The sequence below is a fragment of the Pan troglodytes genome, chromosome 19, assembly GCF_028858775.2.
Source record: "Pan troglodytes isolate AG18354 chromosome 19, NHGRI_mPanTro3-v2.0_pri, whole genome shotgun sequence".
NCBI lineage: Eukaryota > Metazoa > Chordata > Mammalia > Primates > Hominidae > Pan > Pan troglodytes.
This window is the reverse complement of record NC_072417.2, coordinates 79,772,030-79,798,863: the sequence shown is the minus strand read 5'-3', so window position 1 is coordinate 79,798,863 and position 26,834 is coordinate 79,772,030. Positions and strand designations below refer to the sequence as shown.

At 47.7% G+C, this 26,834-nt stretch overlaps 1 protein-coding gene across 5 annotated transcripts in view; it reads right to left on the bottom strand.

Annotated features, from left to right (window-relative positions):
* Positions 1–7,708: 7,708 nt before the first annotated feature.
* The window catches only part of PRKCA (protein kinase C alpha), a 500,752-nt gene continuing 481,626 nt past the window's right edge, over positions 7,709–26,834 (bottom strand). For 2 of the 5 annotated variants that reach the window (XM_009433095.5, XM_016932795.3), the window contains 2 exons: positions 20,976–21,023; positions 7,709–14,592 (listed from right to left, as the gene is read on the bottom strand). In XM_009433095.5, coding sequence (XP_009431370.1) covers positions 14,428–14,592; positions 20,976–21,023 — 213 coding nt within the window. In that variant the 3' untranslated portion in view covers positions 7,709–14,427. Of the gene's footprint in view, positions 14,593–20,975; positions 21,024–23,728; positions 26,251–26,834 lie in introns of all 5 variants that reach the window. The other 3 variants (XR_008540341.2, XR_008540342.2, XM_003315686.6) reach the window with 3 other exon arrangements.

Below are 26,834 nucleotides of genomic sequence, written 5' to 3'. Positions count from 1 at the left end.
CCCAGGCATTTTGATATATCTGTGAAATCTAGGTGGAAGCCACCACACTTCTACCACTCTTGGTTTCTGCACACCTGGCCCGCAGAACTAGTACCAAGTGGACATGGATGCCCCAGCCCTGCACTGCTTTGTGACTGCTTCCTGCTCAAGCAGCCCCAGGTTCGACTCATGCCTCCACTCCAAAGAGCCTAAGTGGTAAGCATTGGTGTCATCATCATTTCCATGTGACACCTCATTATCATGGCCTTTACTGTCCACGTTTCTATTGGCATTCTGGTCATAAACACTTAACCAGTCTCTTAGAAGTTCCAGCTTATCTTCTAAGCCCTCACCAGAATTGTCCTTAATGCTCCACTCCAAGCAATGCAATCTCTTTAATGCCTGTTCCTTCAAACTCTTCTAACCTCTGCTCATTATCCTGTTCCAAAAGCCACTTCCACATTTTCAGGTATCTTCATAGCAACACCCCACTCTTGGTACCAATTTTCTGTCTTTATCCATTCTGTGTTGCTATAACAGAACACCTGAGACTGAGTAGTTTATAAAGAAGCAATTTGGCTTACAATTCTGGTGTCTAGAAAGTTCAAGATTGGGCATATGCATCTGGTGAGGGACTCAGACTGGTTCAACTCATGGCGGGGGAGTTGAAAGTGGAAGGGGAGCTGGCATGTGCAAAGAGATCACTTGGTAAGAGAGGACGCAAGAGAGCAAAATCAACGAAGTCAGACTCAGACTATTTTTAACAACCCACTCTTCATGGAATATCCTTTCCCTTGAGAGTGAGAACTCACCCACCCCAAGGGAGGACATTAGCCTGTTCACTCCCATGACCCACATACCTCCCATAGGCCGCACCTCCCAACACTGCCATAATGGAGATCAAATTTCATCATGAGTTTTGGTGGGTACAAACAAACCATATCCAAATCAGGGCAAGATATTTGTATTGACCTTGGTCCTGATGTACTCTTATTTTATTATTCACTTGAAGTCTTTTACTTGGAAGCCACTTAAAAATCTGTAGAAAGAGGCAAAAATCAAAAACACTCCTGACTATGAGCCCTGGTAGTCACTGAACCCCTGGTGCAGAGTTTAAAGTTCACATAAATATTTGTTGACCGAATGAAGGCACTTGATAACAAACCAACTAAGAACAGCATGACATTGAAAAGAAACACTCGTTACTACTTGATCTGAGAGCAAGAAAATGTCACCATAGAAAACAGGGCTTTGGCCAGGTGTGGTGGCTCATGCCTGTAATCCCAGCACTTTGGGAGGCCGAGGCAGGCGGATCACTTGAAGTCAGGAGTTTGAGACCAGCCTCTGGCCAACATGATGAAATCTTGACTCTACCAGAAAAAGACAAAAAATAGCCAGGTGTGGTGGTGCATGCCTGTAGTCCCAGCTACTTGGAAGGCTGGGGCAGAAGGATTGTTTAAACCCGGGAGACGAAGGCTTCAGTGAGCTGAGACTGCATCACTGCACTCCAGCCTGGGTGACAGAGAGAGACCTCATCTAAAAAAAAAAGAAAAGAAAAGAAAACAGGGTTCAAGAAGAAAAACAGGAAATAAGAAGCACCAAGAGTCTAAAAAATGTTCAGCTATTGGCCGGGTGCAGTGGCTCACGCCTGTAATCCCAGCACTTTGGGAGGCCGAGGTGGGTGGATCACGAGGTCAGGAGATCGAGATCATCCTGACTAACACGGTGAAACCCCGTCTCTACTAAAAATATAAAAAATTAGCCAGGCGTGGTGGCGGGCGCATGTAGTCCCAGCTACTGGGAAGGCTGAGGCAGGAAAATGGCGTCAACCCGGGAGGCGGAGCTTGCAGTGAGCCAAGATCGCACCACTGCACTCCAGCCTGGACGACAGAGTGAGACTCCGTCTCAAAAAAAAAAAAAAAAAAAAAAAAAAAGTTCAGCTATTGTATTTCCAGGAAGCCAGTGGAAGATATAATCTAAAATGCATTCAAAATTTTGGGAACAAAGGTGTTCAACAATGAGTTTTCAAAATAATTTAAAAACCAGGAAAACCTAAAATTCCAACAATAGGGGAATTAGTAAGAAAATGTCAATTTCATTCCCAAAACATTGAATGTCTGCTACGTTGCTTTGTAGTTAAGTAATTAATCAAATTCCACATAAACCAATGAAATACAAGTGCAAAGCATAGAGTTGTTTCAGTGAACACAAAATGGAATGTTTAAGAAAAAGAATAACGAGTTCTTAAAAACAGCTACAGAGACAGTTGTGGGCAAGGCAACTGTAAAAGATTAAGAAATATTGCAACAATCTAAATGGACTTTGCATTCAGCTTTCTTTGTGAATATCTGGCTTCTCTTCAAATAAACCCTAATTGGAAACTGTAAGACAAGTATTATGGGTATAGTTAATGCAAGAAAGAAATTCCCTGCTCAGAGAGAAGTCCCCACCCTTACTGAATGGTCATGCATTTATTGGCTTTTAAGTTACAATAAAGGCCAGGCACGGTGGCTCACGCCTGTAATCCCAGCACTTTGGGAGGCTGAGGTGGGTGGATCACAAGGTCAGGAGTTCGAGACCAGCCTGGCCAACATAGTGAAAACCCACCTCTGCTAAAAATACAAAAATTAGCCGGGCATGGTGATGCACACCTGTAGTTGCAGCTACTCGGGAGGTTGAGGTGGGATAATTGCTTGAACTCGGGAGGTGGAGGTTGCAGTGAGCCCAGATCACACCACTGCACTCCAGCCTGGGCAACAAAGTGAAACTCTGCCTCAAAAAAAAAAAAAGTCATAACAAAATGTTTAAAGGATGTGTGTGTTAACATCTGTGATCCTAGCTTTCAGTGACCAATGTCAAGGCCCAGTGGAGTCTGATAAGAGGGCTTTGAGTTTGATATGGTTTGTCTGTGTCCCCACCCAAATCTCATCTTGAATTGTAGCTCCCATAATTCCCATGTGTTGTGGGAGGGACTCAGTGGGAGATAATTGAATCATGGAGGCAGTTTCCCCCATACTGTTCTCGTGGCAGTGAATAAGTCTCGTGAGATCTGATGGTTTTATCAAGGTTACCCCTTTCAGTTGATTCTCATTCCCTCTTGTCTGCCGTCAGGTAAGACATGCCTTTCGCCTTCTATCATGATTGTGAGCACCCCACCCCCCAGCCACGTGGAACTGTGAGTCCATTAAACCTCTTTTTCTTTGTAAATTACTCAGTCTCGTGTATGTCTCTATCAGCAGCGTGAAAACAGGCTAATACCATGGTACAGTCTTGAAAAGATAACAAGATGATGAATAATAAATAAAGTTAGCAAGGAATCAAAAAGTTTAACCATCTTGGGAAGTTGGGATTTTCTTTTCCTCATCTGTATTAGCTACAATAAGCAGGTGTTATTTTTTGTAAATTTTCCAAAAACCCAAAAGCATTCCCACAGTATTCTGACCTAACCAAGCCCAATCTTTCCTCCCCGGGCTGCCCAATGCCCAAGAAATCAATGATTTCTGACAAGTTGTTCTGCTCACTGGATGATGCTTGCCTTGGATTGTTTTTGACTCCTGGGGTAGGTGGAGCTGGGGTCGGTGGAGCTGGGGTCTCAATGTAGGGCTGTCCTGTGGTGGGAGGGGGAGCCTGGGGCCCACCAGCCGTTCCTGCCCGCTTCCTCCTTCCTCCTGGGCCTTCCAGGCAAGTCAGTCAGGTGAGGGCGGCTGCAGAGGCACCTGCTGTGTTCTGAGAACTGTGATGCTATTTTTCTCTCTCCTCCCACGCCCAGACAGCTCCAAAAAAAAAAAAAAATGTCGAGAGAAGGAGGGTGATGGTGGAAGAAAGCCTTCTGGAAACAGTTCCAGGAGGGCATCTAGTCTCATAGGCATCAGAGTCAGCTAAGAGCAAGGAACATCCCCCTTGGTAATAGGATGGACTTTGAATGAAACCACAGTGGGGGAGAAGGTCCCCAGCAGGGTCTGGCCCTGAAGCTCCCTACCCAATGCTACATCTGACCCTCTCATGGGACAAGGCTAGGAAGATCAGACTCAGTGCCCAGCCTGGCTGTGCTGCTTAGGAGTTGTGTATCTGGAAGCTGGTTAATCACTTTGGGGTTCAGTTTCTCCATCTGTGAGATGTGAACAATGGCCTCCATCCCATGGAGGTGCCATGAGGATTAAATGAGATGGGTGTGTTCAGATGACAAGCTAGGCACTGCGTGCATGCCAGCCCTTCCCCTCCTCCGTGCGTGCTGGTGTCTGCTTGTTTGGGACCTCTCCTTTCCAGCCTTTCCATCAGACCTCAGCCTCCCTGCCTCCTCCCCCAGGAAGGCATCTGGCGTGCTCACATCTCTGCTCTTTCAGTTGGCTCCATTTGTCTGGTGTTGTTCACCTATGTGTTGTTATTTAAGTTCCCTGGAATTCCCTTTCTTCTTCTGTAAAATGGGCACAGTAAACAGCACCTATCTGGGGGCAGGGGCTGTCATTGTGGGCTTTAAATAAATGCGCATAAAGAACTTAGAAGAGTGCCTGGTACACTTCTGGTAATCAATCAGTGTGTGTGCATCTGTGTGTGCACGTGTGTGTCTGTGTGCATGCGTGTGTTTGCGTGTCTGTGTGCATGTGTGTGCATGTGTGTGTGCATCTGTGTGCATGTGTGTTCGTGTGCATGTGCGCGCACAGTTTGCGCGTTCCCATTTACAGCCCCCTTTAGACTTTTGGTTTGTGCCATTTCCACCTGTCTGTTGAGTCCCTGAGCCCACCACTAGCTCTTTCATTTCCCTAGAACCATTTTCCACTTTCTTCCCTTATGGCTAGAATAGGCCTCTTTGCGATGTATTTATTGAATTAGCTTTGTTAAAAAAAGAATCTTGGGGAGACATCCAGTTCTGCTTTCTTAGAGCCAAAAGCACTTCTCGCCCACTCCCTGCAGGCAATGCCCTGCTCTCTGTGATGTGCACTCCCAGGATGGGGACAGAGTGTGAAAATAGATGGCCTTGGCCTTTGCCCGTGTGCATTAGCATTTTAGCTAAACCATAATTTCATCCCCAGAGCACACAATAAGCCAGGGGCAGGGGGGAAGCTCAGGGAGTTAAATAATCACTCAAGAGTAACCATAGGCAGCCATCGCCTCTAGATTCTGGGCTGAAGGACAGAGGTTGAGAACTGGTGTTTCCTAGGCTGAAGCTCATCATGAGTTTGAGAGATGATCTTTAATTAGTTCTTTTTTGTATATCTTATCTACTTCATTAGTGTGTGAACACCTCCAGGGCAAATCCCATGGCCTAGTAAGGGTGTCTGGAACACGTTGCTAGGCTCAGAGCAGTTTTGGGAACGATTAATTGACTCAGTCATTCAACGAACATTTTGAGCTCCTATTATCTGCCAGGCTCTGCTCTAGGCGCTGGGATGTAGCAGCAAACACCATGGACAAGCCGGCTCCTCTTAGAGCTTCTATTCTCATGGGAAAGGGTGTGCGTATACACACACACACACACACACACACACACACATACACACACACAGAGAGAGAGAGAGACAGAGACAGAGAGAGAGAGAGAACTCACTCTCCCAACCATTGAATCCTTGGTCCCAGAGCTGGGCATGTGAGGATGAAAGGCCATGAGGAAGGCTGGGTGATGGGAGCCACAGAGGGCTTTCAACAGGGAAGGGGCCTGCTCAGGCAAGGTACTGCTGGCTGCTGAGCAGAGAGGGCCATGAGGGTCAAGGAGGCCAGAGAGGAAGAACAGGGGAGATGGAGAGAAGGGGAACTTGGAGTATGTTTTAGAATAGGGTTTGTAACAGCAGCAGCGCTGACATTTGGGTGGGATGACACCTTGTTGAGGGCTGGGGGTATCCTGTGCATGGCAGGATGTTTAGCAGCACCCCTGGCCTCTACCCACTCGATGCCAATAAAACTTCCTTCTAGTTATAACCAAAACAGTCTCCAGGCATTGCCAAGTGCCCCGTGGGTGGCTACATGGCCTCTGGCCGAGAACCCTGATTTAGAGTAGCCCCAACGGTGCCTGCTCATGAACTTGATGGGCATGGTGGGCATGTGACAGGGAGGCCAGTACTGGACAGAAGGACTCGTTTTTGAGCATCCACTTTGGGTGGCACACAATGCCCCTGGAAGAGCAATTGTCCACTGCCTGGTGCTCAGGTTGTCCCTGCTGCCTCTGTGGGGCCGGGAGGACCAGCCATATTGGATACACCCCTGAGACCTCCCTGCAGGGGTAAACTTGGGTGGAGCTACTCAGTCCCTTGGGTCACCAGCTGCCTGTGAGGATGCTGCTTGGTGGCCCACTCTGCTTCATTCCGCATTGCAGCAAAAATGAAGTAAAACAGCACACTGGCGGAAGCAGAGGGCATGCTCAATGGCCATGGTAAGCTACTCTGCTGGGCAACGTAATGTGACGAATAGCCACAGCTACACACATATGTGAGGTCAACCAGCCCGGAGTGAAGGTCAGGGCCAGCCCAGTGGGGCAGAGACCACATTGCTCTGAAGACCTGAAAATTGCCCTTTGTTTTTCTTCAAAATAGCTTCCCCGCCAGCCCTCGCATTGGCAGCTGAAAGACCCTTCGCTTCCAGGAGGTTGAGTGTGACCGCGGCATCTTGGGGAGGGAAAAATCCACTGAGAGGATGCTGACACTCGAGTAATCTGGCTGGGAGCAAGGCCCAGAGGGAAGAGAACGCAGGGAGGCATGTGTGTGGATGCAGAGTGTGCCGGGAGGAACAGGCTGGGCGGGGCGGCTGCAGGATTAGGGGGCTATGGGAGGGAGGGTGGCAGCAGTGGGTTGAAGCCATGAGCACGAGGGGAGAGCACTCCCCAAAAGGAGGTGAGGAAATCAGCAAAGACTGACTTTGCCAAGGTTGGATCTTGGCTTTGGTGTTTGTTGTTGATTTTTTTTTTTAAGAGACAAGGTCTCCTTCTGTCACCCAGGCTACAGTGCAGTGGTGCAATCGTAGCTCACTGCAGCATTGACCTCCCGGCCTCAAGTGATCCTCCCACCTTGGCCTCCCAAAGTGCTGGGATTATGGGCATCAGCCACCATGCCCAGCCTGTTTTAATTCTTTTTGAGGACAATTCCCTCTATTGCGTTGAGTTGTTAAGTGCTGGGTATTTTTGAATGTTCCACATTTGAACATTTCCCCCAATTTTTCAACCGTGAATAAATGCAGAACGAGGCGGCTGACACTCAGAGTGGGGACGGTCCTGAAGCTGCATCCACAGTGTGGCCAACGGGATGTGTGAAAAATACCTATTTTTGGAGAAAACATCTCCAGACTTGAGCAGAATTCATTCTGGAATCGTTCCTTCCAGGGGAAGGGCACCATCCAGCCTTAGATGATGTCATCAGTTGCTGGGCATCCCTTGCAGTTTGGGGCACAAGACTGTAAGCTCCGTGCAGGCAGGGGCCATGCCAGCCTCTTCTTCCCCAGGGCCTGACACAACTCCTGGCCCTAAGCAGGTGCTCTGTGAACAGTGCATGAATGAATGAACGCAGGACCTGCCAGAACGCCATCCCAGTCACTGTCTGGGCTTTGATTCAAAGCAAGATATATTTTTTAAGTAAAAAAAAAAAAAAAAAATGCCACTATAAATGGAGGGTCATGCCTGAAAAACAGGTGAAGAGATGAAAGTGTTCTGCGGAGTGTGTCTGAAGTCAAATGCTATTTGTTGAACACTGGAGGAAAAATAATTGCCATACCGCAAAGGGATGTAAATAAGGCCAACTACACAAAGGAATGATCATTATCTTTATTCATACACACTTGCTTCCAAACTACAATTAATGTTTCTAACAAAGCGTATCATGCAAACGGAGATTAGAGGTTATACAAACTGAAAAAAAAAGCAATGCAGTAATTTACACACCCATCTCCTCTGCTATATAACCAAATGGTGTTTGACGGTTGAATGGCCTCTACATTTTGTCAGTAGGTGCTTATACAGAAGGAAAAACCTCAACCTCCGTCTCTTCCTCCAAACAAAGTTGGGGCTTATATGATGTTTTTCAATTAATGATTTAAACGTGGTATGTCCTTCACACACACAAATCATGTAGCAAAAGCAATGACTTCAAATGCTTCTGTTTATAAAAGATATTCTGAAAGACCCTAACAGAAGGGATGTGAGGTTAATTTTTAGAAAACCTTTAGACTCAAAATAGTAACTGCCTTCATGATTGATTTTGAATATTCTAGTAAACCAACCCTTCAAGAAAAGAATGATATTCTTCCAGGAAGAATATCAACAAAAGTCTACAATCACAGGAATGGATACTCCTAAAGTTAAGCAGAGGTGACAAAGACACAGTCGTTTAATCAGAAAATGCAAAGCCACCTTTTATCTTATTTTAGAAAAAAAGGTTCTTATAAAGGGGACTTGACACCTATTTTCTGAAAAGCCGAGTTCTGTCTACTCGCATAAGTGATAACTATGAAACAGACGTCAATAGGCACGTTTGCTGCTGCCTCTTATATCTTGGGAGATCGAAGTATTTCTGAGTTGCCCAGTGGGCAAAATCCTTACAGGGCACCTCTGAATCTTCACCGAAGGTGAGAGACCTGGGGACCAGGCGGGTCTGGGCACAGAGCCAAGGAAGCATCCTCCTCCTGCCAAAAGGTGGCCACAGGGCCTCACGGAGCAAGGAAAGGGGTCCCGGAAACCCCTGGGAATCCTATTCCAGGGCTGCCTCTGGATGGGGGACACTAAAAATGTCTTTCCTGTGGTTTGGAAGTTTCTAAACCTTAAGCAGTTGTCCCCAGTGTCTATTAAAAACTCGCAGAGCATCAGTCTGCCAAGCTCCAACTGAACTTGCAGTCATTCCCACGTGGACACCATACCCTAGGAGCATGGGAAATCAGGCAGTGGGAGATCAGGTCGGGGGTGCTCCAGCTGACCCAGGCTAAGTCCTCCTACAAGCTCCAGGGCATTGGAATCTTAGGAAATTGTCAGTTGCTTTGTTCTAAAAACTCATTTTTAAAGAATTATTATTAAAGTTCTCTATAAAAAAGTACAAATAGCCCAGTATATTCAGTTGCTCTACTGGAATTAACAAATAATTTCTTCCTTTAGGTTAAGAAAAAGTCTTTGGAATTTGGGGGCTTTTGTGTAGGGTCACTGTAAGGCTGTTGGATGGCTGAGTGTGACCTCCACGGTTATTAACTGTCACCTGATCACATAGATGGGAGGCACAGGGGTCAGAATCCTTCATACTGTTGACCTTCCCGAAGAATCCCTGACACTACGGAATTAACACAATTGTGGTTGACCCCATTTCTAGATGATGGCCTTCATCCATGTGTGCATCAGGTAACCTTCCCAATTTCCTGGATCTTCTAGCAGCAGAAACAGGTAACATTCCCTGGATCTGCTGCATCAGCCCAAATGGGAGGAGACAGGAATGTTGACTGTCCAGTGTATTTCACATGTAGCCAAAGCAGCTTAAGGAAAATGACTTTAAAAAAATATTTTGGCTGGGCATGGTGGCTCATGCCTGTAATTCCAGCACTTTGGGAGGCCGAGGCAGGCAGATCATGAGGTCAGGGGTTCAAAACCATCCTGGCCAACATGGTGAAACCCCATCTCTACTAAAAACACAAAAATTAGCTGGGTGTGGTGGCACGCACCTGTAGCCCCAGGTACTTGGGAGGCCGAGGCAGGAGAATCGCTTGAACCTGGGAGGTGGAGGTTGCAGTGAGCCGAGATTGTACCACCGCACTCCAGCCTGGGCAACAAGAGTGAAACTCCATCTCAAAATAAATAAATAAACAAATAAAAATTTCGCAACACTCCTTGTCAAATTGGTGTGTGGCCACTAACAACAGAGCACCCTTGTCCTTCCTGGTGACTGTCATGCCTACTGCTGTCCCGGTAACTCTCATGATCACACCCTTTGGGCCCCTGGCTCAGTGTCTGTTTTGTGATTACGATTGTCTGGTGTGCCCAGCAGGGGAAACAGGCACTCCTACCCTTGTCGGGTTATAAAGAAACAGGAAATGGTGTGATGTGCACACACAAGAAATAGGTGACTTTAGAAGACCAACGTGAGAAAATGACTGTCAGATGGTATCACCTTTCCGAGGCTTTTAAAAATACAAGACTGTCACTTTTTCTCTTTTCAGTACTGAGAAAACAAATTCCAGCAAAAAAAAAAAAAAAAAAAAAAAAAAAACAGGAACAAAAACAAAAAAAAACCCTCCGAAATGTCTCCTGCTAAGTGGAACCAGGTGGGAACTGCGGTGTTAGTTGTTAGTTGTGCGGTGTTAGTTGTTTTTACTTCTCCATTCATCCTCAGCTGCCATAATTCTTGGCAGGAAGCCAGAGAGGAAAATGGGCAGGAACCTACTGGCCTCTGGGGTACACTGGATGGTCTGGCTCTGCCCAGAGAACTATGAGCTACTTCAAGGTGGGGAGGGGAAAGGGGCTTCTAGCAGCTGGTGGGGATGTTGTTAGCATTTGGGGGGTGTTTTCTGAGGAGGAACAGACTGTGTCCCTGGCAAAACACTCTCTTGAGGGCCAGCAGACGGAAACTTCCATCTGCACCAACCACCTCCGATGGGAAGCCGTTGACGGTGGCACCCCTTCCTCTCCCTCCTACTGCAGGCATATTTCTGGATGCACCCAAACCCTGTTCTTCTCTGGCTCCTTCCTGACTACAGCCCCCGCCTCCCTCTCCCTTCTCAGCACGTCCGTTGGGGGGGCTCTCTGGAAGTCTGCATCCTCCTTCCAGGAAGTCACCACACTCGCCTAAGGACTTTGGCTCCGAGAGGTGCTCAACAATCATTTGTTGGGCTGCATGAACCTTGGTCTTTCCGGCCAGGCTTCCAGAGCTCTTGGCCCCATGGTTTTCTATCAAAATTCTGAGTAAGAAAGCCTAATACGTGGCATCAGAAAGGGCAGACAGTGGCCCTGCATGGACCACACGAGGCCAGTGGATGAAAGGAAGGGAAGCACTGCCGGAGCAATAATTTTGACTCCTGTGGTTTCTGATCTGCCTTTTGAATTAGTTCTTGCCTGGATGTGGGCCTCTCATTAACCTTGGAGGGCGGCCCCTGGCAGCACTCCAGTGACTTCCTTTCAAACCCAGCACCTGGTGACCTTCAATTGAAATGCCAAGAGACGGGCTGCCAGCCCACGGCCTGCAGCCTCAGGGAAAGGCCCTGCCACCGAGGAGTGGCCACCTTCCAAGGGAAGATAATGCAGAGCCATTTGAATGGCCTGGTGTGGTCATAGCTCCATGGGTCCTGCGGGGATTCGGACGGTGCTAGATTCTACCAGGTGGCCTAGACCTCCACAGGCCCTGGCAAGCAGGCAGTGCTCAGGGGGGGCAAGGACTTCCCAAAGCGTCCCCCAGGGACCTCCTGCGTGGCTGCGGCAGTTCCACAGCACACCCCTCGCCACCATCTCATTTCACACAATACCCACGAAGGGGCCAGTACCACAGAATTTTATGAACTGATTCTGAGGCGAGCCATTGCTCATGGTTATCTACATGACAGTCTTCCAGCAATAACTGTCTTTGGCTGCTGAGATCTGGAAAGCCCTAACCATTACCCACATTCAACACTCAGCAATGGATAAAGCAGGTTCCACATGACAAACTGCACCAGGCCCTGATTTTGACTGTTTCTCTCTGGGGGTTTGTTCTGATGTCTGTTGTCCCTCAGGCAGTGTGCTGGGCACCCCTGTCGGGGCATTTTCTTGGAAAACTTTGCCATATGGTCTGAGAGAGTAACAGCCAGCTGAGACAGTGAATGTGTTTCCTAGAGAAACAAACTTGTGGGTGTTGGGGTTGCAGGGAAGGCCTAAGCCTGCTGCTTGCTTTAAACAGGCAGGCTGTTTGGGGTGCTGAACAAGGGTCCCTAACCTCATGTGTTCCTCCGTGGGATCTTCCTCCTCTCTGGGGGGCCTCGTGGGGGTCTGTCCTGCTGCTGCTCCATTCTGGGCAGGGGGACTGGCCCTTTTGTCTCCTAGGCTCTTTCTATAAACCAGTCCCTTTCCCCTCGGATCAAAGGAGGAGCACCTGGTCAGGACATGAACCCAGATCACGCACTGACCTGCAGGGCTGCAGGGACAGGGGAGCCAGGACCCCCTGGAGTCTCGATGTCTATGGTGCATAAAAGATGGCAGAAGAAATGGTTCTTTTCTGGCCGGGCCCGTTCCTTACCCCATCTCTCCTTCTACTCAGGGTTGCCAGGACCACCTGGGCCTCTCACCTCAAAAAGCCTTTCATGGTTGTGTGTTCTGTGAACTTCAGGCAAACAGCCAGAGGAGAAAAATAATGCGAGCTTAGCTGGGAGATGCTTCTGGGAGGAAACAGAGCGGCTCTCTACAAGGACTGACAGCTACTTTCATTCTGTTTCTGTTTGTGGTAGAACCCGGCTACTCTGAGGACCTTGCATGGGGGTGTCTCACCAAAGCAGCGTGCTCCTCCCAAGGCTGGAAAGGCCAATGCCACAATGGCTGGAAGAAAGTCCGCAGCCTCTGAAAAGCACGTGCTGGTGCCTGCAGGGCACGGCTGTGTTGGTCTCACGAAGTTTGTGCGTGCTGGAGCAAACGACAGGTCGTTGCAGAGGCAGCAAGACAGCATGCTTCCTGCGTGTCCAGTACACACAGCAAGAGGGGTCTCCCCATCCCTCCCACCCCTGGAGTCAGCAACAGTCACAGGCTGAAGGGAAGAAGGAAACACACATACACGTAAACACACAAAGGTCAGCCCAGGTGCTGCGGCAATGCCACGTGTGCACCAACGTACTAGGCAGACCGGAATCAGACACTTCCTGTTGTCCCCAAGAGGAAGAGTGGCGGAGGAACCAGGACGAAAGGTGGCATTAAGAAACTAAGAGGGAGTGTCAGCTCAAAAATAGTCCTCACCAATAAAAATTTGTTTGCAGGTAGAATCAAATACATATATATACACACACATATGTAGTAAGAGCCTAATCTATCATGTAAACTAGCCATTCATTTTTGAAATTTTATCTACATTTAAAAAGTAATCTATCTGATACAGTGCCCATGTGCAGGGAGGGAAAGCACAGAAGCAAGGGATTCAGCTAAAACTTAATTAGAAAAGAGGATTAGAAACAAGAACCTGCACAAATAGCGCACAATTGTGTCTTATAAAATTATTATAATACTCTCTTTATACTTGATACGATTATATCAATAATATAGATTCACTTGTTATTAAGGTTTATTATAAACATGCAAAATTCATTGCATGATGCATTTGCAAAACATATTAAAATCCTTCTATTAACAAAACATCTTTGAGCTGTTAGGCATCCGGGTTTCCTGATTCTACAGCTCCAGGCCTGTCATTCAACATGAACTAGAAATGGGAACCAAAACCATATTCTTTTTATCCCTAAGTGGACATCCAGGGCTAGAGAAGGGAGGAAAATCAATCAGTAGGGGCTGATGCTAGAGTCAACACTTCCATTAAGTTACTGTACATCGTACTTTCATAAACGACACTGCAGCCTATTAAATAAATAAGTACAAAAGGGGAGAGGGCGTACACTTCAGCTTCTTGAGAAGGATAACAAGGTAGGCAGCAAAATGTTGGTGTGTGTGGGGGTGGGTGTTGGCGAACAACACTGGTGAGTAGTGGCATGATTACTGATGGCACCCTGGATGGAAAAATAATCTCCCAGAGATTAAAATGAACATATGTACACACTGGCTTATCCTTGATCTGAAATGATTTCACACGCTTGTTCAGCAACGTCCTTAGACAATTTGGCCTCTTACAAAGAATGAAAGTATCAAGACAGTTATCAACCAAGGAGGGTACCAGATGACAGATTCACCCAACACTCATGTGAGGTTTTTTTGTTTAAACTGGTAACTGCTGGACCATGGTTGGGTTAGGATTTGTCAATATTTGGGAACAGTGATTAGGTTTATCCCGGCCTTTCAGATTCTAGGGGCTGTTTCCATGGAGGCAGAGAATGGACGCAGTCGGTATTTTGAGGCCTCCCCCACCCCCAATCCCTCCCTGCTCACTCTCTTGGCTTCCTGTTCTTGGATTCCAAAGACGTCTTGGGTGGAGATGTTTCCTGGGGCAGGCTCACTTTAACATCTCTGGTTGGGGGATTCCAATGCCGAAAAATCCACAGATGGAGGGTATGGAAAGTATATCAAATTGTACCCAAAATGGGGCAACAGTCTGTTTGCTTTCTAGGAAGGGTTAACCTAGAGCCAGACGTAACTTCTACAGAATTAAACTGGACACTGTGCATGACGTACCGTCTTCCACTAAGATAATGTTCTTGGTTGTAAGAGAGAGACCCTGAACAGTTGATCACATTTGGACTAATAACCCTACAATTTTCAGGCCTCCATATGGAATCAGACACAAGGCCGTGGCCTTAAAATTTTAGGGTTAAGGATCACTTCCCACTGTGGGGAGGGCTGGGGGCTGGGGAGGTGTTTGTTCTCGCTGGTGAGTTTCATACTGCACTCTGTAAGATGGGGTGCACAAACTGGGGGTTGACATACGAGAACCCTTCAAAATCAGACTGGTCTATGTTAGCAATAACCAGCTGATCAGGCGGTGTTAAGACGGGCTGTCCTCGTGTGAAGAACTTGTCAAAGTTCTCTGCTCCTTTGCCGCACTGTGGAGAAAAGACAAAAAGAAGGAAAGGTCAGTCAACATGACAATGCCGGAGCAGCTCTCCGAGGGCCCTCTCTGGGGAGGGGCACGGCCCTGGGGAACTCCGGGCTGGTTAGGAGGAGGAATCTCGGAGGACTTGCAGGCCTATTGGATTGAAAAGCCAGGCACAGCAGACAACAACGAGTTACCCAACTGTAAACCCTGAAATACCCCGAACAGAAGCCCTGGGTGGGAATGCACGGCTGGCAATGAGGCAGCAACAAGGGGACAGCCCCTGTCCCCTCACGTCCACCTCACCGAGCAAGCGGAGCTGAGAGCACAGAAGCCACGCACGCAGGGCTGTCAGTCACAGCTCCGTGTTGAAAGGCCAGGATGTCGGCTGGGGCTGCAGGCAGTTACCCCTGGACCAAGCGACGGGGTGAGTTACTGCCCCACATCTGTTTTTTTGCCGCAATATTTGTAGTGAAGTAAAAACTGTGTTATCCTTGCCTTCCTACTGGGCTGTTCTAGCAACCTCAGCCCCTAAATTAAGCTTCAAGCGATATGAGGTAGGTGTGGCGGCAAGGCTGGGAGATTTGCACCTGGCCCAGCTAGGATTTAGCACACCTAGACAGAGCTGGCCAGCAGGCAGGCTGGGTGACTGACTGGAGCTTATTTGCAGGGTGGTCTCAGGCTGCAGGAGGTTTGCATGGCGCCCTGGGGAGGCAGGGAGAGGCCTGCTGTCTCGGCTGTTCCTCACCTCCAGGGTCCACTCCAGGGCGCTCTGTGCGTGTCAAGGCTGCAGGCAGAACCGTTGCATTGGGGTCACTGAGACACACAGCCGCTTAGGCAGCACGGCTTGGTAGCCTGACCCCAAAAGTGGGGAAGGAGTGTTCTCTTCACTTTGTCAGCCACCCACAAGGGTAGTGGCGTGTTGAAGTCCCCAGGAGCCCAGGGTGACTCTGAAGCAGGAAGAGCTGGGAGTTTCACTAAGGATCCTAAGAATGATTTTCAAGATGTTGCCAATTACTGCCCTTGGACCTGCTGCTAGCACCACAGGGCCAATATGAATTAACTCTGAGCTAGCACACATTTCAAACTAACCAGGCATCCTTGGGTCTCTAACAGAGAATAGCTCTGGATTAACTGTGAAGTGGGGTCCACCGAGTTTGCTCATCTGTAACACTGGGAGAACAATCACACCTCCTGCCCAAGGCTGTCATGAAGGTGAAATGTATGGGGTTTTGCACAGAACCCAGCCGAGGCGAGAGGCCAGCACGTGCTGCTAGTGTTCTTATAAGGCAGTTGAGTCTCACGGGCTGTGCTTTCTCAGCTCTTTTTTCACACTTTATCTTCTAGGAGGTGTGCTTGAGAACCTACTTTTTTTGTTTTTTTTTTTTTGAGATGGAGTCTTGCTCTGTCGCCCAGACTAGAGTGCAGTGGCGTGACCTCGGCTCACTGTAACCTCTGCCTCCTGGGTTCAAGTGATTCTCCTGCCTCAGCCTCCCGAGTAGCTGGGATTACAGGCATGAGCCACCACGCCCTGCGATGAAGCTACTTTCATTACCCTTTTCCCACCTGCTTTTCATCAAATAAAACCTGCTCCTAAGTACCTGTTGAGGTGGAAAGCATGTCATAAATTCAAAGTAAGGTCTTTATGACAAACAGCTTTCCTTTCTGGGCTTATTAATTTTTTTTTCTTTTTTGAGACAGGGTCTCACTCTGTCACCCAGGCTGGTGTGCAGTGGTGTGAGCACGACTCACTGCAGCCTCAACACCTGAGCTCAACCGTTCCTCCCACCTCAGCCTCCTGAGTAGCTGGGACTGCAGGTGCACACCACCACACCTGACTATTTTTTGCATTTTTTGTATTGACAGGGTTTCACCATGTTGCTCAGGCTGGTCTCGAACTCCTGGGCTCAAGCAATCTGCTGGCCTTGGCCTCCCAAAGTACTGGGATTACAGGTGTGAGCCACCGCGTCCAGCCTCTGGGCTTATTTCCATTTTAATAAGCAACCATCTACTCTTCACCCAAGGAGATTTCACACCGCAATGAACGGTGAGTATGTGGGTGATGTGTGTGGTGGGGCAGAGGGGATGAGAGGCAGGGGCTGCCTGTGGGCTTTCAAGTTACTCTGTGGAGCCATACAGACATGAGGCTTACTGTCACATCCGTCCTGCCTCCCACATGTGGGGTAGCAAAGCTTCCACTCTCACACCCCACGTTTCCATGGTGTATTTCCTTGGAAGAGCACAAAGTACCTCAAAGCCAAGGTCAGCAGAGGCAGAATCTGCAATTCACATCACCCCATGTGCACAGGCCATTTGCAAATACGGAGAAAGGCTCTTTGAAAAATAAATAAGGGCATGCTGTTACTTCCTAGAAATTAGTCGGGAGTCTGTACTTAATTCATCAGTTAAACAAACAGAAACCAACTTTCCTTGGAATTCCACATTCAGATGACAACAGCCAAAGAAATAGCCCTCCTCTGGATATACCAGTGGTTCTCAACCAGGGATGATTCTTCCCCCAGGGAACCCATTTTTGGTCATCATGACTTGGGTGGGACAAGCCTGGCATCTGGGGGCAGAGGCCAGGGATGGTGTGGAACATCCTGCAAGGCCCAGGACACTGCCCCCGCCCCAAAGAATGATTGGCTCAAGATGTCAACAGTACCCGCTGCTGAGAAACTCAGGGATATAACAAGACTACCGTGTGAGGCTGAGTAGGTCCTAAGATCAGTGTGAGGGCAGACATGAAGCCAAACTAGGGAATCAGGCAGGAGCAGCTGTATGTGAGAGCGGAGAATGGAGAAGCGGCAGAAGTCACAAGGCAAAAGCATTTGGAGCAAGTGTGACAGCTCAGTAGAGTCGGCATTGGGAACATCCTTTTGGAACCTGATTCATCAATGCTTATTGCCTGGAAGAATTCAAGTGAACCAACAGTCAGGGCTCCCAGAGGCTGGGATGTGTGCTCCTTTAATGAGAGATCATCTGTGCTTCTCTTGATACTCACTAACCATGCAAAGATGAGCAAGAAGGAATTTCTGGAAAAAATATAATAAAAGGACGTGAGTCCCTAAAAGGATGAGCAAAGCAAAGCAAAATGTTCTCTCCCCATTTCACAGGACACATTGATGAATTTAGGGCTGCACAGATAGACGTCTAGGCTGGATGTCTGTCCTGCTCTAAATTTATCAATGTGTTCTGCAAAAAGAGTGCACAGGTCTGACCCTTTCCTTTTAGTCCTGTCTTTATGGCATTCACGAATCATCGTCCAATGGGACGTTTCCAAAAGCCATGGCTTTACTGCCAAGGAAAAATTAAAAAGCAAACTAAAAGGAGATTTCCCAAGCTCTAAAAAGGGGACCACAGAAACCTCCCCACTGAGAAGCCTGGAGAGGGAGGCTTGAGGACATCCAATTCCAAAGCTGGTGTCCAGAGAAGGGTCACTCCTGAGGGTGCCCACTGCTCAAAAAGCTAAGTACTGTGATAAAATGGGGCAAAAATCCCTTCCTGGTTAAGGGCTCGTGCTCTGCCTGTGCTGAGGTCTGCAGAGCTAAAGGGGAAGTTGTGGAGCCTAGATCAACTCAGTTGCTGCCCTGCAGTCACACTGAGTGCTGCTGTGTGGCTTCTGGTCTCAAAACTGCTCACTGCTGGAAACACCTTCCTCTTCTTTCTCATTGTAAATCTCTTTGGAATTTTCCCTGAACTCAAAGAGGGAGAAATCTCACTTTAACAAATGAAAGCTTTTCTTAAATTGGTTCACTTTGGTGGAGAGATAAGAGGCAGGCACAGGCCGAGGGCAAACAGTAGAAACTGAACCACTGAAGTTCAGCCACATCAACCACGGGACAGAAATGAGCCATGGGTGTGTCTCAGCAAGAAACCGGAAGAAAGCCTGGAAGGGCTGCAGGATGACCTGAGGGTTAGATCAGCTACGAGACTCAGGAGAACTTTTTATTCTGAGGGAGATCAAACCACAAAGAAGTCCCCTTCCCCCACCAAGAGGCAGGGGGCAGCACAGCTATTTCTACTCCAGATTCGGCCTGGTGAGAAACATCGTCTCCTTTTCCACCATAGAAGGTCTGCCAATGCATTATAAATGAGCCTTTCACAGCTCTTAGCAAAAGTAGCCCTGGAAGTAGACAATCTACTATAAGTGAAATTGGAGAAGATCTTGAACTACTTATTTTCCAAGATGTTAATGTGGAAAACTACCCTCATCACCACCACCACCACCATTACCATCATCACCACCACTACCACCACCACCACCGTCACTACCACCACCATCACCACCGTCACCACCATTACCATCACCACCACCACCATCACCACCACCACCACCACCATCACCATCACCACCACCACCACCATCACCATCACCACCACCACCATCACCACCACCACCACCACCACCATCACCACCACCACCACCACCATCACCATCACCACCACCACCACCACCACCACCACCACCACCACCACCACCATCACCACCACCACCACCACCACCACCGCCTACTGAAAAAGATAAGGAAAACCAGAGATTTTTGGATCCTTGGAGAAAGGAAAAGCAGTAGATTCAAGAAGGTACTGCATTCCTAATGTGGAAGAGATTCTTTCTACTATCAATGATCTAACCTTACTCATCACCATGAGCTTGATGGGCAATGGCCTCGGGTGCCATCTTGGAGCTGAGCAGGGAGCAAGAAGAAGCAAAGAGCCTAAAGGGCTGAGGGGGCACCTAGCATGACTGCATGAACGCCAAGTGAATGAGTAAAAGATGACTGCAGGCAGCCTCCCGCCACTCCTCAGGGATGAGGCAGGCAGGTGGATCACCACCTCCATTGGAAGGGCAGCCTCTACAGCAGTCTGTGACAGCGGGCAGGTGTGGCTGTCCATGGCCTCAGAGCTCTAGGCCACCCAACAGCACATGGCCGCTGAAAGTAACATTTATACCTTGTGAGCAAAACTGGGCTGGGTGTGCACTGTCTCCACCTCCAAAGGTCACCCGCGCCTTTCGCCGACTGAGGCTTTTGCTCTCTGGGATGTGACGTACCATACGATGGGTATGGGACAGAGATAAAGGGGAAGAGGGCACTGGGGTGGTCAGACCCAACCAGTCAGCGTGTGACTGCTGAACTCCCTGAGACCAGGCGATGTCGGCACCCAAGGGAAAGTGGGGACACAGAGGGGAGAAGGATGTGGCCAGAGATCAAGAGCCCCAATGTATATAGCTTTGGCAAACTCAGTGCATCTCTCTGCAAAGGTAAGATGGTGATGTGACCATCAACCTTCCCAGGCTGTTGTGAGGATCCAGGGAACTAGTGGGCATGAGGCCCTTCCTCAGTGAGGAGGCAGGACAGACATAGGGTACATCCTGCGAAGCAAGCACTAGCATGTAAAAGGCATGTGATCGATCTCTGAGGGACGAAGGAATGTTATTAATAAGCTACCTCCCTCTTTCTGATCTCTGGATTCAGGAATGAACTCCTTTGTCGTTTTTGATATTCCTACCCATTTGGTCAAACTTCAATGAATGCAACGGACCCAAGAGAAATCAGGCATTGGTAAAGACGTTACAAAACATGAATGACATGGACTCTGGGTGGAATCTGGGATTGCAGTGTGCCCCCACTGGAGCCTTGTGTGGCAAACACATTGCTCACAGCCCCTTTCCTTCTGTGATAGGATGTGGGGGAGACTGAGATGCAATGCAGGAGTTGGCTTTGTGGCTGATTCTTACCTGGGAGAGGCCTCTGAGCATGAGCAATACACGTGTTGGTCTCACCCCTGCCCTTTACCTCGGCGTCTCAGTTATGTAGAATACAACCCCATGGTCTCAGCTATGGGAATTATGGGAAATATGAGTAGCTCAAAACACTGCTGTTAAAAAGCAAAACCAAACAAAACCCAGAAGAGGAGGAAGGATGCAGAACAACTAAAGAGTAAAGGGATGTTGCAAGACTATGGAGAAAGGAAACCTAATGAGGTGGGAGCTATCCCTTACGATGACCAAATGCAGGAGGTGCTTCATCGTAGGGGAATCCTTACTTGTATTCAGGTCCCAGTGCTGGGGTACAGTGGAGCGCCTTAGCAACCGCATCGCCACCATCTGCACAGCTCTCTGACTCGTGGTTGCACAGTGTCTTCTTTTAAGTTAAATAACAGCAGAAATGGGCTGGTGCATTTCGCTTGGGCTTCCTGGGAGGTAATGTCCATACTAAGGAGCCATCCAACCAAGGGGTCTGGCCATTGGTCTGCCCTTTCTCTGAAGATTAGCATGCTCAGGGAACGGGCTACGTGCATGACCAACACAAGCAGGGGCACACGGTTAAGGGTTATAAAGTGGGGTTAGTTTGCTCATTTAGTCACCCAAGGTTCTGGAAACGTGCTCACCGAAGACCTGGAGGCCCACTGAAGCCAGTGCATTTTGGTACACAAAGTCTGGAGAATAAGAACGGACAAAGGAGAGGATTTGGAGAATAGTCAGTTCCTGGCCTTGCAAGTCCAGAATCGGGAATGGACACGCAAAGAATGCTATAAACCCAAGTGAGCTGATGCGGAAACACCTCTCGGATACATTGCTACGTGAAAGACGCAAGGTGTGTTTAACACAGTACAACCTCATCTGTGTATACGTTTACACATACAGAAACTTTCTAGAAGGTTACAGAAAAGATCATGAAGAGTAGGACCAGTAGTTGGGGAGATATCTTTTCATTTATGCCCTTCTCTACCACTTAACTGTTCATTTCACCATATAGAGAGAGCATGTTAATAGTAATTTTTTCTAAGGGATTGGGACCCCTTTCACCTCCTGCCAACTTCATATAGTCTTTGGTTTCTCTGACAAAATTAAACAGTACTCAGCTCACCTACAGCACTGCAGCATTATTTCAGAAAGGGAAAACTGTGTTCTGGAGGAAGGCTGATTCCGTTGATGAGTTTGCTGATAGACAGAGGCCATAAGCCACACATTAAATGAGGGGATTCCTGTAGGTGTGAGAGCCACATGTGTATGAGGGTGAAGGTTCTGGCTTATCATGGGCTGTAATCTATGGAATAAAAACATGTACTCCATTTGGTCTTTATGTTAATGGCCAGATTTAGAGGATTTAAAGCTCTTTTTCCAAGAAAAGTTGTAATGGCCATCGTTGTTGGAAACCTTCACTGCCAACAATGGAAACCTGTCAATTCATACACTTTGATGTACACAGGGTCTGTATTTATGCCGTCACTCATCACTGAAGCTCCCAGAGGCTTGCAGTAGTGATGCTTATTTATATTATTAGTTTAAATGTCTCATTTCTTCCAATTTCTCTGCTAAGCAGAAAAGTATTTGAGAGAGTAATGATTAAAGAATAGGAAAAACTGCTTGCCTCTAATTAGCCAAGTAAAAGGTGCTGTCTTAGACTAGTTTAGAGGCTTAAATCAAACCTAGATACAGCATGATGTGACTTCTGTAGTCTCCAATGGCTGGTTAGTGTTTGTATGTTGTTGACAAACCTTCCCATCTTGAGATCTCAATTTTAATTGGCATCATTGTTACTGGCCCAACAGAAAGGCCAAGAGAATGAAGCTGCCTGCCACCCTAGAGAACTGATGAGATGTGGCCCAAGCTGCCTATGGTATCTGATCCGTGACACAGCCATGCCAGGGACCCTCCCTCCTCCTTTTACCTGCAGAGCCCCTGCACTACATACCTAGCTTGCTGGAGTAATTATTAAAAGATCATAGTACCAGGAGATGTCCTTATGTTCAGGAAATACACATGGAATTATCTAGGTGTAAAGAAGCATTAACTCTGCAACTTACTCTCAAATGGTTCAGAAAAAAATAAGTATATATTAAGGTTGGTGCAAAAGTAATGGCAAAAAAAATGAAAAGTAACGGCAAAAACCGCAATTACTTTTGCTCCAACCTAACAGATGTGTATGTCTGTACCTACACACAGACAGAGATATAGAAAAAGAATGATACCGAGGTCAGCCTGTAATCTCAGCACTTTGGGAGGCCGAGGCAGTCAGATCACTTGAGGTCAGGAGTTTGAGACCAGCCTGGCCAACATGGCAAAACCCCGTCTCTACTAAAAATATAAAAAAAATTAGCCAGGCGTGGTGGCAGGTGCCTGTAATCCCAGCTACTCAGGAGGCTGAGGCAGGAGAATTGCTTGAACCTGAGAGGTGGAGGTTGCAGTGAGCTGATATCGCGCCACTGCACTCCAGCCTGGGTGATAGAGCGAAACTCCGTCTCAAAAAAAAACAAACAAAACCCCCCCCCGCCAAAAACAAAAAAAAAAACAATATAACACGAACATGCTAAAATGTTCACATTTAGGGAACCTGGGTAAAGGAATACAGGAGTTCTTTAAATTACTTTCCTGGCCCTTCTACAAGTCTGAAATTGGAAATTATTTCAAAATAAAATTAAAAAAAAAAAAGGATCCTTGCACCAGCTTTGATAATTTAATGATCATCAAGCTCTCCAAACAAGCTAATGGCACTGGGAAATGAAGGACTTTGTGGTGACTGGGAAAAGGAACCCCGATTGTGTGTTCTCACTAGATGTCCTCAACGTTCTTATTCTCTTTGGCTCTTGCTGTGGGTCATTGGAGACAATGTCCTGAAGAAAGTTCTATTTTTCTGCCTTTTAAAAAACAGAATACTTAAAGTAATTTCACAAAAAAATGGCCATCTGTGAAAGGTCTATTTCCAGTGTGCTCTGCCTAACCACTCTGGAATACATTTCTTGTGTTAACATTATAGATTAATTTCTCCCTCTCTAATAACCATTTAAGTACAGTGAATGATTCTGGCTTGCCTATGAACTAGCTATTCTGCTCCTTGGTGCCAATGGCTAGAACTAAAAAAAGAAAAATCAATTAACCTTATGCTCCTGGTATTTGTATAAACTGCTACTGATTACAAGCAGGATGAGTGGAAATTTGAAGGCTGTTCTTGGCCATTTCATTCACATTAATTATAAATCAGAATAAAAAGCTACAAAATTCAAAGTGACGGTGGATCAGAATCCTGGAGCTTTTATTTTTCTGGCAAAGCCGAAAGTGCTTTCCTTCCCTCGGCAAGCCTTCTGGTTGCTGGGCCAAGCTGCTGGCTGCACCCTCCTCCCCACAGTGCCTCCATGCTCACCTGACGCTGGGAGGTAGGGTGGACATCCACTGCTCCTTCAGTCACTGAAGATTACCCTTTCCAGAGGCGACATCTGTTTTAAACTTAAAATTTCTCCTTACATAGACTCTTCTGAACATTCCGGTTTTTTTTTTTTTTTTTGAGACGGAGTTTCATTCTTGTTGCCCAGGCTGTAGTGCAATGACGCAATCTGGGCTCACTGCAACTTCCGCCTCCCAGGTTCAAGCGATTCTCCTGTCTCCGCCTCCCAAGTAGCTGGGATTACAGGTGTGTGCTACCACGCCCAGGTAATTTTTGTATTTTTAGTAGAGATGGGGTTTCACCATGTTGGCCAGGTTGGTCTCGGACTCCTGACCTCAGGAGATCCACCTGCCTCGACCTCCCAAAGTGCTGGGATTACAGGCGTGAGCCACCACGCCTGGCCTACAGGCCTCTTTTTGATGACTCGGGTTTGTTGTTGAGAACATCAGGCTGAACTGCTGGCCCTCACTGAGCTGACGGTCCTCACTGAGCTGACCGTCCTCATGTCCTGGGAGCAGAGGATGCTTCACATTGTGCTTCCTTGAAGAGATCCCCGAAACCAGCTCGTTTTGTGTTTTGCTCTTAAAGAGGAAGAGCTAGTTGTTGGCTGCCTGTGTCCAGGGCTCACAGCACTGCTGTCTGTGGTTGTCTTTGCTTTTGTTTTTACAAAGTGATCCCTGCAAAGTGATTGTCCCATCTTCCAGAAAATCATCATCTTCACGGTGGCACATGGTAGCTTTTTAGGGACAGACATGGCTCTGTCCAGGACAGGACTGTCCCACTGTTGACTGCCACAGGGGCAGGTTCTTCCCTCACATCTCAGCCTCCAGGCTTGCCACTGCCAGGAGAGATGACCACCGCCATGGGACCCTGCCACCACCAGGGGAGATGGCCACTGCCAGGGAAGGTGGCCACTGCTAAGGGAGATGGCCACTGTCCCACACACCCGATGTTGGTCACTCTCCTCTTTCTGTTCTCCTTTACGTGTGACCTTATACAGAATCCAGCCCACAGCTGTACTGCAGATCTTGATCTTAATGTCGCCGTGAGATGGAAAGTCCCGTGCTAACCTCCTGATGGATCACGGCATTGTGAGATGCTTTTTGTGCTGGGATCGCATTTTGCATGGCACTGCGGTCTAAAGGTTAACTTCAGTCAAGTCACTCTGGCAGTCAGGAAGAGGGATTAAGACAGCACACTAGAGGAACCATGATTCCCTGATAAGCTCTGTGGCTGTCCAGCAGTGGAATGCTTCTACCCTCCTTAGGGAAGTCAGTGATTCTGGAAGACTCTTTCATTGGAGGTTCAAAAAATTTAAAAATTAATAAAACAAAGATGTTAGACTCCTGATCCTACAAGCTCAATCTGATCTGTAGAAGCAGTTTGCAAATAACTGTGAGAACCTGAAGTCCCGCTACTGGTATTTGGTAGTAAGCAAAGGTTTAATTCCATGGGAGCCAGGAGCATCACCGCACGTGAGAACAGCTACCTGTCCTTAAGCCTGCAAGTCTCAGGGAAACTGACTCACCAGCGCTTGCTAAAAAACCATCAGGCAGACTTCACCAAGACAGAAAAGGTTGGTGAGCCAGGATTATAAGAACTGCTGAGAGGCGAGAGCCACTCAGAAATGGGCTCACGGTGAGAGTCGCTAGCTGTGTGACGTTTGCCTGATCGTTTCTCCAGCAGCACCATTTAGGCTGGCATTGCTACGTCTCTCTTTGAAATAACAAAATGACCCGTTAGAGAATGCTCAGCTCTGTAAACACATTTCACTTTTCAGTTAGCTCTGGATCAGGAAACTACAGTACTTTTTTCACCAAGGAAGCTGGAACACCACATCCCAGAATAACTTTTCTACGCCGCTAGTTCTCTCCTGCTGTTTGTATTAACCAGAGCGTATTGTGCAGCTTCGACTTCGGTTGCTTTTTGCTGTTCTAAATGTCCTCTCCAGCCACTGGAATGGCTCTTGGCGTGGTGTCTCTGCCCCAGCGTGTCACCACTGAACAGAGCGCAGTGCTCAGAGACCGCTGAAGGCGGTGGTGCCAGCCCTTGCATGACATGCTGTGATGAGCCTCACTCGGCTGCCTGGCACGGGGCAAGGACTACAGGAAACAGCTCTCAAGAGGCACATCGCTGCCCTTCCAGGAACCAGAGCTTGCCCCATTTATCTCTCTGCCCTTGACGCTCTCCGCTTTTGAACACAGTGTCTACGGGTCTCCCTGCAGCCACGTGCTTCTATCTTCACTGTCGTTGTTCCCTCTGTGGGTCCATTTCCTGTCTGTCTGTATTCTTTCTAGCTCCTTCCTCTTTTGTGCACAGGTTTTCCAGCAGAACACGGGCTTCTGCCTGAGAAATCTCTTCCTTCCTTCTGGCCAGAGCTTTTACCAAGCGGGGCCTTTTGCATGAAACCTCCAGTTTTAGGGCCTGGGTCGACAATTTCTGCCTCCTTTTGTGAGTTCAGGGGCTATTTCTTCACAGCCAGGGGCAATTTATCCTTCCTTCTTAATTTTAACCAGCATTCAGTTAAAAAACAAACAAAAGGGAGGGGGAAGGACAGCATTAGGAGATATACCTAACGCTAAATGATGAGTTAATGGGTGCAGCACACCAACATGGCACATGTATACCTATGTAACAAACCTGCACATTGTGCACATGTACCCTAAAACTTAAAGTATAATAATAATAATTAAAAAAAAAAACCCAGCAAACAGTAGCGCTCCAGGAATAAAATATAAATAAACACTGCTCCTAACTCAGCTGCCTGCCATGGGTACAATTTTGCTTCCTGTGATTTCCGTGGACCACAGAGAACAGTTCACATTCTTGCCTGCGGAGCCAAGTCGCCCTGTTGTCTTCCCTATATCCAAGCTTAGGGCCGAGTATCCACAAAACGTGGGAGACTATGCAAATAAACACTCTCTTCTGCCATAACGTGGCAATAAATAGAAAAAGACATGTTTTATGGTTGGTTTTGCTGCAACTCATCTCTTTCTGGAAAGTGACTGACAGGTAATTGGATTTTGCTCAACCCTCAAGGCGGGGTCAGTACGCATCTCTACGTTGTTCCTATAAAGAAACTAAG